The sequence below is a fragment of the Neltuma alba genome, unplaced genomic scaffold (genome assembly GCF_004799145.2).
Source record: "Neltuma alba isolate B1F8T4 unplaced genomic scaffold, ASM479914v2 tig00012727_pilon, whole genome shotgun sequence".
NCBI classification, from domain to species: domain Eukaryota; kingdom Viridiplantae; phylum Streptophyta; class Magnoliopsida; order Fabales; family Fabaceae; genus Neltuma; species Neltuma alba.
In genome coordinates, this window is record NW_021637149.1 from 612,992 (window position 1) to 626,130 (window position 13,139).

At 33.0% G+C, this 13,139-nt stretch overlaps 1 protein-coding gene across 1 annotated transcript; it reads left to right on the top strand.

Annotated features, from left to right (window-relative positions):
- Positions 1-2,527: 2,527 nt before the first annotated feature.
- LOC114730351 (protein SGT1 homolog) lies at positions 2,528-7,221 on the top strand. The gene is made up of 10 exons (XM_028917406.1): positions 2,528-2,821; positions 3,413-3,482; positions 4,093-4,217; positions 4,415-4,562; positions 5,679-5,775; positions 5,877-5,942; positions 6,135-6,273; positions 6,462-6,538; positions 6,630-6,734; positions 6,877-7,221. The coding sequence occupies exons 1-10, from the start codon at positions 2,665-2,667 to the stop codon at positions 6,982-6,984; spliced, it is 1,092 nt and encodes a 363-aa protein (XP_028773239.1). The 5' UTR covers positions 2,528-2,664; the 3' UTR covers positions 6,985-7,221.
- Positions 7,222-13,139: the final 5,918 nt, after the last annotated feature.

Sequence of the window (13,139 nt, forward strand, 5' to 3'; positions counted from 1 at the left end):
CATGTAGCTCTATCCATAACTTTGGTCTATACTCATACTCCCCCTTGTCATTGTGGACAAGATCCTGATGTCTGGAGAACTTAATAAATTGACCTTTTTTTTTTTTTTTGGCCTTTAATGTGTCTTCATTTGCTCAGTTATGTTGCATGATGGTAGAGATTAGAACAAGAGATAAGCAATGGAGACAAAAAAGAAAAAGGAAAAGACTTGCCAACTAATTGCCAAAAGCGGGATGAAGTAAAGGATCCTCACAGTCGTACCGGAAAAGAGTGAACGGAAAGGGAAGCAGCAAAATGAAGAACACAGTCATCCCAATTTGGGCATGTGTTAAGACAAGAAAACATCTGGATCTTTTGCTTGGTCGTGACAGGATTCCAACTTCCAACTTCATGCCACGCTTTAAATTCATGATACTCATCTTTTTATTCATTTATTTGAAATCTTTTACTTTGTTAAGATAAGAAAGAGTTCTTAGGTAGTTAAAATGAGAGATAATACAATACTATTTGGATATAATAAGAAATTTTGATTCTGAGAAACTTTTTGGGACGGTCTATAAGAAGGGAAAAATTGAAACAAATGATGCACTATTTGATAGCTTTAGATTTGTGGCTACAGCATCTCTCAGTATCTTTTCTTTGCCATTAAATTCTTTTCTTGTGTTGTCTTCGACCTGCAATAATTGATATATGAGCCTTGCGATCAAAGGAAGGAAGGACATTAAGGTTCTTTTCCAGGACCAAACACACGTGCGCATTGATGATGCATAACTAAATTTAAGATAGGATGAGATGTAGATAATATTATGATCAGAGTTAAAAACTTAAAATCCCCAAGATATAATTGGAAGAAAAAGGCAGGGTCTTTTAAGACATAAAATTTTTTTTTTTAAAAAAAAAAGATCATACACACTGACACTTTTAATAATCTGCTTTTTTCTTAATGATTGCTCTGATTCTGGCAATTGGACCTATTAAGTAAAAATTTCCTTGGTGATTACATGGTTATTTGGGATCATAAATGACTTCACTTGGAAAATCGTTTTATTTTTGTCAGGCAACTTTGCTTCTTATTCTTTTTCCTTCTTCGATAAAGGCCTATGTCATACGATTGCAAAAAGGACCAAAACAGAAATATTATACATTCTGTTTGGTCAAACTTTGACCGATTTCTTTAAACCACCATTCGATTAATGATTAGCTTCTTTGAGCGCATCAAAAGATTAATTCAAAATCTCATTTAATTGTCGTTTTTCATACTTTAATTTACCATCTCACACGAACGACTCAGCATCCGTTTGGACAAATATAAATCGATGGAAAAAAAAATAAAAGAGAAACTTTAGATCAATTTAGATTATCTTCAACAATTAGAAAAATTATCACTTAAAATAAATGTCTTATACTACGTGCTACTTAAAACAATAAATATTATTTTTTCCCAAACTTTTAAGGTGACAATATTGGATATTGATTTTGGCCAAAAAAAAAAAATATTGGATATTGATAGATCATAAGTGATTCCCTTTAAACATATTTTATAATTCCATTTACTGAATAAAAAGTGAATAAACAAGCACCTTATTTGCCTCTCTTTTTCTTTGCCAACAATTTGGGTATCATTTGCACTGTTATTTTATTGTATTTGGATGGATTTTTTTTTTTGTGATAACCGAATTAGCCGCTATCATTAATTTAAAGTTTAAGTATTGTATCATTGCTAAGATTGGGTACCTTTTTTTTAATATTGTTATTATTCAAAGAGCAACAAATAGAGTACCTAAAGTTTTTTTTCCAATTAAAAAACTTTAACCCACTTAAAAAATTAGCTCGTGAGTATGAGGTAGGAAAGGATATCTAGACTCTTTGGACATAAGGACTTTGTGGGATTCATCATTCATCACACTGCTCTTTACCCTTCCTCGCAACTAAAGTTCTCATATCATATTGAGTCTTTGGATTCAATCCAAAAGCTAGCTCGTAAATAAAAAATACCTAAAAGATATTTAAATCCTATGAACATTAAGATTTCATGTGATATGAGACTTATATTTATTATTTCACTTAATCCTTTCTAAGTGCTGTGAGGGATAGCAAAAATGACATTCTATCCTACTTATAGTGTAAAACTGTCATTGAACATTTAATAACTTTAGGCAGGTGGAACTTTTTAAATTTCTTAGTAGGCAATTTTTTTTTTTTTTACCTTGATCTTAATAGGCAAATTGAACTTTGTTACCAGTTTTATTTTATTTTTAATTAATTGTTTCATTGTTTGTCTTCGGCGCTCCATTGCATTACGGACTTCGATATTTTACGCGTCAAAGGCCATAACTGAAAAGGGGAATTTCTGGGTTGTTTCTTTTTCTTTTTTTTTTTTAAAAAAAAGAAACAACCCAGAAATTCAAAAAAAAAAAGAAACAACCCAGAAATTCAAAAAAAAAGAAACAACCCAGAAATTCATCTATATTTTTAGCTTTAGTATTTTATTTATTTATTTATTTTTAAGTTTTCTCTGTTCCTGGAAGTTCATCTCCCCTTGGCGATACAACTGGATTCCATATTAACCTCTCAGGTCAATCGTATTCTACTCAATTATCTCAGTCTCTCTCTCTATTTCCCCTTCTAGACTCTTCCATCCTTCTCCGGCGACGCTTGCCTTCCCATGGCTTCCGATCTCGAAGCTAAAGCCAAAGAGGCTTTCGTCGATGACCACTACGAGCTGGCCGCGGACCTCCTCACTGAGGCCATCGCCCTCAGCCCTAGCGCCGAGCTTTATGCCGACCGTGCCCAGGCTAACATCAAACTCAGCAACTACACTGGTACGCTTCTCACTTTACCTAGTCCCTTGCCTGGTTTTGAGAAATTGCCAGTGATGTTGATAATTTCATAATGGGTAAATCTTTTGGATCCTCATGTTTTTTAAATTTCCTTTTATATTTTTGGGTTTTGCTCGAGCAATCAACTTTTGATAGGAATTCGAATTACGGTTGATGGCTTTGATGTTCTAGAAAGTCTGATTATGAGCAAGAATAATCAAGATGGAATATTTTTTTTTGGTAGGAAATCTCTTCAGTGGACGCACATGTTATGTGTATTCTGTTTTCTTTTAGTTGAGATAGAAAATTTTTTTGAGCTATCTGGTTATCAGTTATGATTATGTATTTTCCCAGACAAGTTGTTATGTTGTGGGTGCCAAGTTTGATTCTCTCTCTTCGTCTATCCTTTGTAACTTCAGTCTCTTTGGTTACTCTATTCCACCTCGCACGTATGTCTATGGACCTCATTCATCTGTTGTACGTTGGTTTTGCCTGTTGGTTGCGTTTGTATATACAAGCTCTTTTCTTTATTGTATCCTTGGCTTTGGATGTGATTTATGAATTATCGCAACTAATTGTAAATGCTTTGAGCAGAAGCTGTTGCTGACGCAAACAAGGCAATTGACTTGAATCCGGAACTAGCAAAAGCATATTTGCGCAAAGGGTATGTGCAATGCTACTTTGTCTTATTATCCTTCCTTGTTTCTATTTGCAGTGAACCCGGACCAACTAAGGCTAGTTGAGGTTGTCTGGGCTTGGGTGAAAGGTCTCAAGTTAGAAACTTTTGTACTGAAAAAGAAAAAGTACACATTCTGACATGCATTTTAGTTGCATAAACAGTCAGCTTGTATCTTGGGATCTTTATTATTTCTTGATTGCTTCAGCAATGCATTATCTCTTTGCTGGTATGTTGCATTCCCTTAATACATTGTATATTTTAAGTGTCAATTCAGTCTGCTAGCTGCTAGTTTGTTACGTATATGTTGCTGATGTGAATTCCACCTTTTGACCACAGTTGTCACCACCACTGATATATTGACCTGTGATGCTGCCCATTCTATTCCTATAATCCTTTTCCAACAATAATAGGAATTATAAAGTGATAGTTCATGTTTAATTCGTATTCTGAGATATGATTGCTGACATGGCATACTTTTTTAACTTATAACAATAACATGATGAGCTATATTATGTGAAGTTTGAATATTTTCAGCAAGGATATATTGGCCATACTTTCCAGATTTTCTATCTTTCATGTGCTATTTTGGTTTCAGTACTGCGTGCATGAAGCTTGAGGAATATCAGACCGCAAAGGCAGCTCTGATGAAAGGTGCTTCACTGGATCAGGGAGATTCAAGATTCATTACTTTGATCAAAGAGTGTGATGATCTTATTGCAGGTAAACCTAAGCTTTTAAAATGGTAAAGCTCTTTCCTTGCGGTAAAGCTTTCTTTTCTTCTGTGTTGGTGTTTCAGATTGCATTTAAGTTAAATGAAATGTCATGATTATATGTTGACTGTTCTGAGGGACAATGTGGAAATATATGATATTTGGCTGGTAAACTGACGTAACCAATGGACATGTTATGTTGAACAGAGGAAAGTAGCACCATAACTATACAGGAAAAGAGCCCCATTTCTGATGCTGCTTCAAAAAATGTAAAGCCAGAGAACGACCTTGCGTTAAATCCGGAGAATGACCTTTCAAAGCAGGTGGCAGAACCAGCAGCTAAGCCTAAGTACAGGTTAGTGTTCTATTTATACGTGTATTGTTGGTGTTTTGCTCTGTTATGAGCTTATTTTATGTGCGAAATGTTGTCCTATTTTCTGTTATGCATCTTTTGTTACTGTTGGCGGTATTTCTTACAATGTATTCACCATTCTAGCATCTAGGAAACTTGTCTATCTTAGATACCTGAGTTTGATGTTTGATGTTTCATGTTTATGATTGAGATCAGCATCTGAAATGTCTTTCGCAATGCTTTCAAATTTGGATCTTTTTGATGTTTCATGTTTATGATTGAGATCAGCATCTGAAATGTCTTTAGCAATGCTTTCAAATTTGGAACTTTAGGCTAATCGTATGGAGCAGGTAAACATTATCTTTTACCAAATCATAGTATGCCAAGGAATGCCTATTGTCCACCCGACACCAATATAATGAAATTCTCTGAGCTCCAATATTTAACATTTGAAAGGAGATATCTATATTGTTGAATCACAAAATGATGATGCTGTAAATGAATACGCCATGAAAACAGAGTAGAGATAGAGTGTATGTGCACACGGACAGAGTTGTGGCTGATCTGAGAGTCTTCAAGCTGACTTTTGCTTCTCATGACTTGTGGTGGGCTTGAATTGGGTGTTAGCATATAACTTGCTGGATTGCTGAAAGCTCTTGAAAACTGGCAGAACATATTTTATAGCATTTCGTACTTTTTAGAAAGCATAAGGACTTCACATTCTCAAATTTTGACTTTTGTTGGTTCATGCAATTTGCATCGTTTGATTGCTTCTTTGATAATTTGTCGTTGTTTTTCTTGTGATAATCTCATGTACTCTGGTATCTTATTGATGATATATTATTAATGTATAATATACCTGTGATGTTAACCATCCATGTACCAAATACCTTCTTGTTTTGGTGAGTTTTCAGATATGGTTCCTAATCAGGATTTTCTACGTTTTGATAAATAACTTGTTATATGTCAAAGAAGTTATTTCAACTTTCCTGTCTTCAATACTCCTTGCATAATTAGTACTCATTTTTTATGATTTTAAGATATCTGCATTGGACCCATCAAAAGAAACTACTAGTCCACAGACATAAGGTTGATTTCTGGTAATCAATATTTGTGCAGGCATGAATTCTACCAGAAGCCCGATGAGGTTGTTGTAACCATATTTGCCAAGGGAATCCCTCGGGATAGTGTTACTGTTGACTTTGGTGAACAAATAGTATGTCTGACATTGAAGATTTAGTTGATGCTTCATTTGGTTACATCCTGTTGATAATGTTGATTGCTGCGTTCCTAATTTGCTTCTTTATATTTTTTCAGCTAAGTGTTCGTATTGATGTTCCTGGTGAAGATGGATATACTTTTCAACCCCGCTTATTTGGAAAGGTATCAAAGGGAGCTTCTCTCTGTGTATGGAAAAAAAAAAAATTCATTTAATCTGTAACCTCCGTATTTCTTTGTAAAATAAATTGGCTTCAAGATTGTCTTGTTGGCAAATAGGCTTCGCATCTCATGTGTGTAATATAAGTTATGTCTGGAAGCCTGCAAATCATTTTAATACTTGTTTTCTGGATTCAGATTACACCTGCAAGAAGCAGATATGAGGTATTGTCTACCAAAATTGAAATTCGCCTTGCTAAAGCAGAACCTTTACATTGGACTTCTCTTGAATTCACTGGGCAAATTACAGTTCAAAGAAAGGTTACTGCTCCCTCAGGTAAATTACGATTCCTGGTAATGTGATGTAATCAAATGCATCAGAGCAGCTTACAAAATCCATCAGATAGCATTCTTCCAGCTTTTCGGCACCTACAAATCTTTTCAAGGATTATCTAATTGGGGGCCTCGTATTTCTGCTGGACTTCGATTATTAATATCTGCTAACACCTTGGATGATTTATGCAGGTCCAAGACCCACGTACCCATCCTCAAAACCAACAAGAGTAGATTGGGATAAACTGGAAGCTCAGGTTAAGAAAGAGGTTTGTGTGCTGCTGTTTAAAATGTTTTCTGTATTTATGTCGCACTTTGAGCTCCTGGGTCATCACATTCATTATTTCTTGTTCACATCAGGAGAAAGAAGAAAAGCTTGATGGTGATGCGGCGCTGAACAAATTTTTCCGTGAAATATATCAAGATGCAGATGAGGACACAAGAAGAGCAATGAGGAAGTCATTTGTAAGTTATAATGTCTAATATATTATAGTCTGGTGAATGTGCCTTGTATCCTTCCTACTGTTAGCCACAAACCTGGCGGCTACAAATTTGCCGTTTTTGGTTACGGCTGTCTTTATTTAACGTCTGCTCAAATGTCTTTCAGGTGGAATCTAATGGAACGGTACTGTCTACAAACTGGAAAGAAGTGGGATCAAAGAAGGTAGAGGGAAGTCCCCCTGATGGCATGGAGCTGAAAAAATGGGAATATTAATCATAATCAGTTGTCTTATTATGGATTTTATGCATATTCTTTATGGTGTGAAATTATGCTCTGGATGCTTTGTTTTTGTCAGATAACTAGGTGTGCAAAAAGAACCTCAACTGCTTTTTAATTTCGTTTTTTGTTTTGGTCATTTGGTATATTTATGGGAACCAGATCAGTCTTTTTTTTTTTCCCTTTTGTTCTGTGAATGTAATGCAGCATCATCTGAACTAATTTCTCGTTTGCTTAACCGGAGTATCCCTGCCCATCTGTTTAGTCACTTTTGCCCCTGGGTCGTCAAGGGTAAATATGTCCTTAGCGTGACATGGCTAATTTCGAGAATCACTCATCGTTTTTTTCTTCGAAGGTTTAAAGGGCATGTTTGCTTCTAAATTACTCCCTCCGTTCCTTATTATAAGAGACAAATAACCGAAATGCGTTGATCAAAAAAACAGTTAAAGTTAGTTAAAAACAATTAATGTATAAAAAGTATAATTTTTTTCTAAAAATGCCCTCATAATAAGGAGAGAGAGCATGAGAGAGAACAATTAAATTATTAAAAGAAAGAGAAGTGGGAGGGAGAGAGTGTGAGTTGGAGATAATAAATATAGGTAAAATAGTAAATCAACATAAAAAAGTAGAGACAACTTGTAAGTGTCTCTTATATATAGGAACATGACATAAGCATCAAGTGTTTCTTATAATAAGGAACGGAGGGAGTATTTTGTAAGGAGCTTTGGGTATCATAAATTTTATGTAATTATTGGTATGATTTTTTGGCGAGTGACCGTACTAGGAAATTTCAAATTTGAGATGTGCAATTTTCTTTTTCCTTTTTTTGTTTTTCAAGGCCAACTCGAGAGGTGATCTATTCAATCAGGCTGATACGGATCTTTTTCCTCGCTGTAGAAGAAAGATTTATGGCTTATTTATTTAAATGTTAAAAATAAGTAAATTTTTAATTAGGTTATAAACTTTATAAAAAAATGATTTATTGTGTGGAGAGATTTTGTGAAAACTAAAATTTATTGTGGATGGTTGGTGATTTTAATATTTGATCATGATCATTAAAATAATTTAATGTTTCAGCATGACATGTTTGTAATATCTTAATATTTTCATCATTTTTCTTTTTATCGTGTTCTAATATGGCTTTCTAAAATAATTTTTAAAAATTAATATATAATTATTTTATTTTTTTTTAAATTAATCACAGTTATGCCTTTTTCATCCTGCCTGTTGGACCGTCGGGGGAAAGGCAATTCTAACATGCGGATGATTTATGTGGAGGAGAGTCTGCGTGTATGTTCACTTACAGTTCTACTCCGTTAATAATATTATTCCCCGCAAGCAAAATAACAAAGTTCAATTTTTTCTGCTAATTAGATAGTACTACCTCCGGTCCTAATTATAAGAGCCAGTTAACTAATTTGAGGAGATTAAAGAAGTAAGTTGAGTTAGTTATTTGTCCTAAATAGGTGCTGTCTTTCCTAAAATATCCTTACTAATCAAGTGTATTAACTAGAACTATTATTGTTAGAAGGACTATTTTTGAAAAAAAAAAGTATAAATATAAGAGACAAAGTGGATTAGCATCTTATATTTAGGACCAAAATAAAAGTCAAATAGGGTCTTATATTAAGAACTGGAGGTAGTATTATTGTTGACAAAATCATTTTTTATTATTGATAATTTGAAAAACAAATCACAAGGTTCAATAAGTAGAACTATTTTTAATAAATGTTTTCCTGTCTTTGAGATTTTTGATTATCTTTCATTTCTGGTACTAGTATGTTACATTATTTTCATTTAACCAAATAAAAAATAACATTGGAATGGCTGTCACGGTCTATAAGATATCAAATACTACCTTTGGTTTTAATTGTAAGACCTTATTTATAGACTAGGAATGAGGTCTTATAATAAAAACCAAAAGTAGTATAATTATTTTCATCATCATTGACATTTTTATGCACATGTTTATTTATTCTCATAATAGGACAGATGGACTTTTTCAATTTTGGAGATATATTTGTTGTAAATGAAAAAAAAAAAATTTAAAGACTAGTTTATGAGGATTCCTAATAATTTTCTCTCATTTCTTGAACAATTTATGCAGAACTTTGAACCTTAATCTCAAAAATCAATAACTAACCCCCTGTTTAGAGATTTTAATGTGTTCAAATTTTTTTTTTTTTAAAAAAAACAGACAAGTGAGGTTATTAGATTTTATCTTCTTTTTTTTTTTTTTTGCCAACGGTTATTAAATTTTATCTAACCAAACAGATAATTGAAAAATCCATACCACATCCCGAGAAGGAAGAAAGAGGAGGATGGTGTGAATGATGAGAAATGGAATATTTTTGTGTAGTTCGGTAGGTAGCTATTATGTGGCCTTATAAAAACTCTGGGAAATGAAAACAACAAAAAGATACAATGAACTGAAACACAGAATGAGATTCAAATTCCAATCATAATGCTTCCTCCTCACAATATGTTATCAATATCATCCCAAACCAAACAACAAAAAGCAAACACCGGAAAATGAACTCACGTGACTATATTTCCTTCATTCATGGAAATAGCTCCAACGTAACCATTCATAATTTCACACAAAGATAATAATCAATGATCAAAAAGAAACACAGCAAATCTACCATTCCCGCAGGAGAAAATGGTGTTTGGTCCTTGTCTCTTCGGTATTGTTCCTTACAGTCAGGAGTGTCTTTTGTTTTTGTCTCGAGTCAAACATTTTTATTTCGTTCACCACATAAAAACGACATGAATATTATTGCATTCATATAATTCCTTACATAAAAATATATACCATATCAATAATAATAACTATTTTTTATTTGCAATACTTATAATATTTTTTAAATTAACTACACACACACACACTCTATTATATAGACACACCCCGGCCACTCAATGTCTAGAAGCTGCATTATTAGATTTAAACTGATCGTCAGAAAGAACTAGTTCTCTGAATAAGTATTTTTAGCGCATCAGTCGCATACTTAATTAGGGCTCAAACTCCAAGCTACTGACTTGATGACTTAGTGGTATGAAATTCCTTTATAAGTGAGAGGTTACAAGCTCGATCTTGTCTATAATCTTATCTTGTTAGAAGTTGTCCCTTTATTACCAAAAAAAAAAAAGCAGCTCAAGCTCAAGAATCTTGGTTAAAGTAATACAATCTCCTATTAGCTGAGTTATACTGTCCAAAAAATAATATTATCCCGTCTTTAATATAATAGCTAGTTGATTAATTTAAGTAAATTAAAAAAAATTTAAGTTAGTTATTTACAATAAATAAGTGTTATCTTTTCTAGGTGTCTTTACTGATCATGTGTATTAGTTAGAATTACCATTTAGCAAAACATTTAATATGTGCAACTATTACAAGGATTATTTTGAAACAAATGATAGGTATAAGAGACAAAATGAATTGAAATCTTACATTTATGATCAAGTTAAATGTTAAACTAAATCTTATATTAAGAATCAGAGGTAGTATATAATAAAATCATTTGATGCCAGTAAACCTCTTCCTACAAAGTAGGAGCAAAGTATTGGGTCGGTATTTATGCATTGTCTTCTGTGGTGCATTGCACTTTCCCTCTCAAACTTTCAAGAGAACCAACGCCACAAACATGTAACCTTGTTTGTGCACTCTCAATTATTAATTATTCCGATTTATTTATATATATATATATAATATAGGACATTTTTAAATATTTTTCCGATTGTCCATCGAATCTGATTCTTCTCTAATGGAAAGTGAAGTAAACTGTATGTTGGGCACGAAGAACTAAACTAATTCTATTCAAAAGATAACTAGATAGAGAGAATTGGGGAAATGTTTGTTAATTTAGACATAATTTCTTGAATATGTATTAATTGGCCGAAAGAGCATATTGATTTCTGGTGAGATGATAAAAAAAGAACAGCGTATATTTTGGTTCAAGTAATGTAGTTGGAGCAAAGGGAGGACCACAAAGCCTTGTGAGCGTGAAGCCTGCACTAAAACTGATGTGTTGTGCCCAGTGTGCACAGTCAATATAGTTTCACAAGTTTCAAATAAAATTTTTTCTCCTAAAGCATAGATATCTTTTTATTAGAGACAATCATATTTGAGATACTGTCAGGCTCTAAATGTGGACACCTCTTCTAGTAGGGATTCGAACCTTAGTTCGTCATATTGTGAGGGATTAACCCATTCTATACACTTATGGGTAGTTTCAGATAAAAATTGAGAAAAAGCAATGTGGATAGATTTTGTGAGGATGAGTATTATGATGATGAAGAAGTTGGAGTATTGTTGGTATCTGCAAATGTGTGTCCAATTAGAGTTTGAACTTTGGACTCTCCCTCCTCACGGACAAAACAGAGGTCCTTTTCTCTTACCAGCTCTGATCTCCCCATTTTTCAAACTTCAAAGTCTCACAATCATCCAACCACCATCATGTCCCTTCTCTGTTCTATCTTATTTTGAATTTTCCCATTCATTTCTACACATTCATTATCAGTATCACACTCTGGCTTTTTTTTCTTTTTTTGGGTTAGTCTTAACAACACATATACTCAATTCTGATAGGATAATACACACACATATATATGTGACGTGAGAGATTTGTATGTATATAACAAAATAATTCGCTTCCAGTTTGATATTGATCCTTAGGTTCATCATTTATTAGCCTTTCTAATGAGTTATTCATTAGTAGAAGATAAGGCATGTTTTAAGTAACAAATAAATCGGCTGCTTTAATATAATAATCAATTAGGATGTAAACATTAGACAGCACCTCAGTACTATACGTGAAGGAGGGATTGTACACTCAAGTTTCGTAATCTGCTGAGTGACTTTTGAAACTTGACATAATGATCATTTTAAAATGCTTTGTGATGATTTTTCTTTTTGTTTGGAGGAGGGGGGGTAAAACAAGAAAAATGTATAATTTTTTTAATGCGAGATGAGTGCTACCATCCATCCTGACAATGAACATATTTAAATAAAACCCACGATTTCTTATAAGAAAGAAAAATTTCATGCCAACTAATGCAATTTTTTTATTTTTGGATGTTGTTTAACTAACTCATGCAAACTAATGCAATTTTTTTATCAACAACTAATGCAATTAGTTATTGTTCTTAAAACATTTAATCTTTTCAAATATGCTAATTAATGGGCAATAAATTAAACTAATGAGGATCAAATAGCTAATAACCTCATAGTTCAGTGGTGTTAATTTTTTTTTTTTTTGCAATGAAAGGTGATGGGTTTGATTTCACCTTATAACATCAGACCATTAATGTATGTTTTTTAATTGGAAAAAAATGAGAATCAAGTAAATTTTTTTCATTTGATATGATTATTTTCACAATTAATTAATTAATCTTAAGTTAACAGTTCATAAAATATCTTATAAATTAAAATATAAAATTCAAAACTATGTTTTGTAATAATAAACCGGTGAAGCATGTTACGCATCCAACAACATCATTAAAATAATTTAAGATTCAACTTAAATCCGTTAGTTAGAACAAGTTCTGAAATGCCTAGGATAATCTCTGCCGCACTATGAATGGCGAGATCAGAAGCAGATCCCCTGCTTTTAAGTTTTATCCTTTGCTAGTTTTCTTTTCTACGTGCGAAGTCTAATTTCATCATTAAATGCACCGGCAAGTAACTTCCACCTCCTTCATAAATCTAAAGTTAATTTATATTTTTTAGGGAAAAAAAATTCATATGATTTTTTATCAAAAAAGAAAAACCTTTAAACTCAATTAATCATGTTTGCCAAGGTTGTTATAAAAGTGGGGTATAAAGCAGAAAACAATTTCCTTTTTTTTTTTTCCTTTCCTCCAAAGGATTGAGCTAGCTTTTTTGGCCCTTTTCCTCTTTCAAATCACATCTACCAAAGGAGCAAAATTTCCTGGAAAAATCTCTCTCTCTCTCTCTCTCTCTCTCTCTGTTTTTTAAAATTTTTTTGGCCCTGGAATGGAAAGTTGAATTACTTGAAGCACTGAGAACCCGATTTTACAGTCAAATCAATAAACCAGGGACAAACAATGCGTATGTTCTTTAAGATCGCTATCTATCTAATCAAATACTGGAGGGGAAAAAAAAAAAAAGCCTTCCGCAGAGGAAAAGAAAA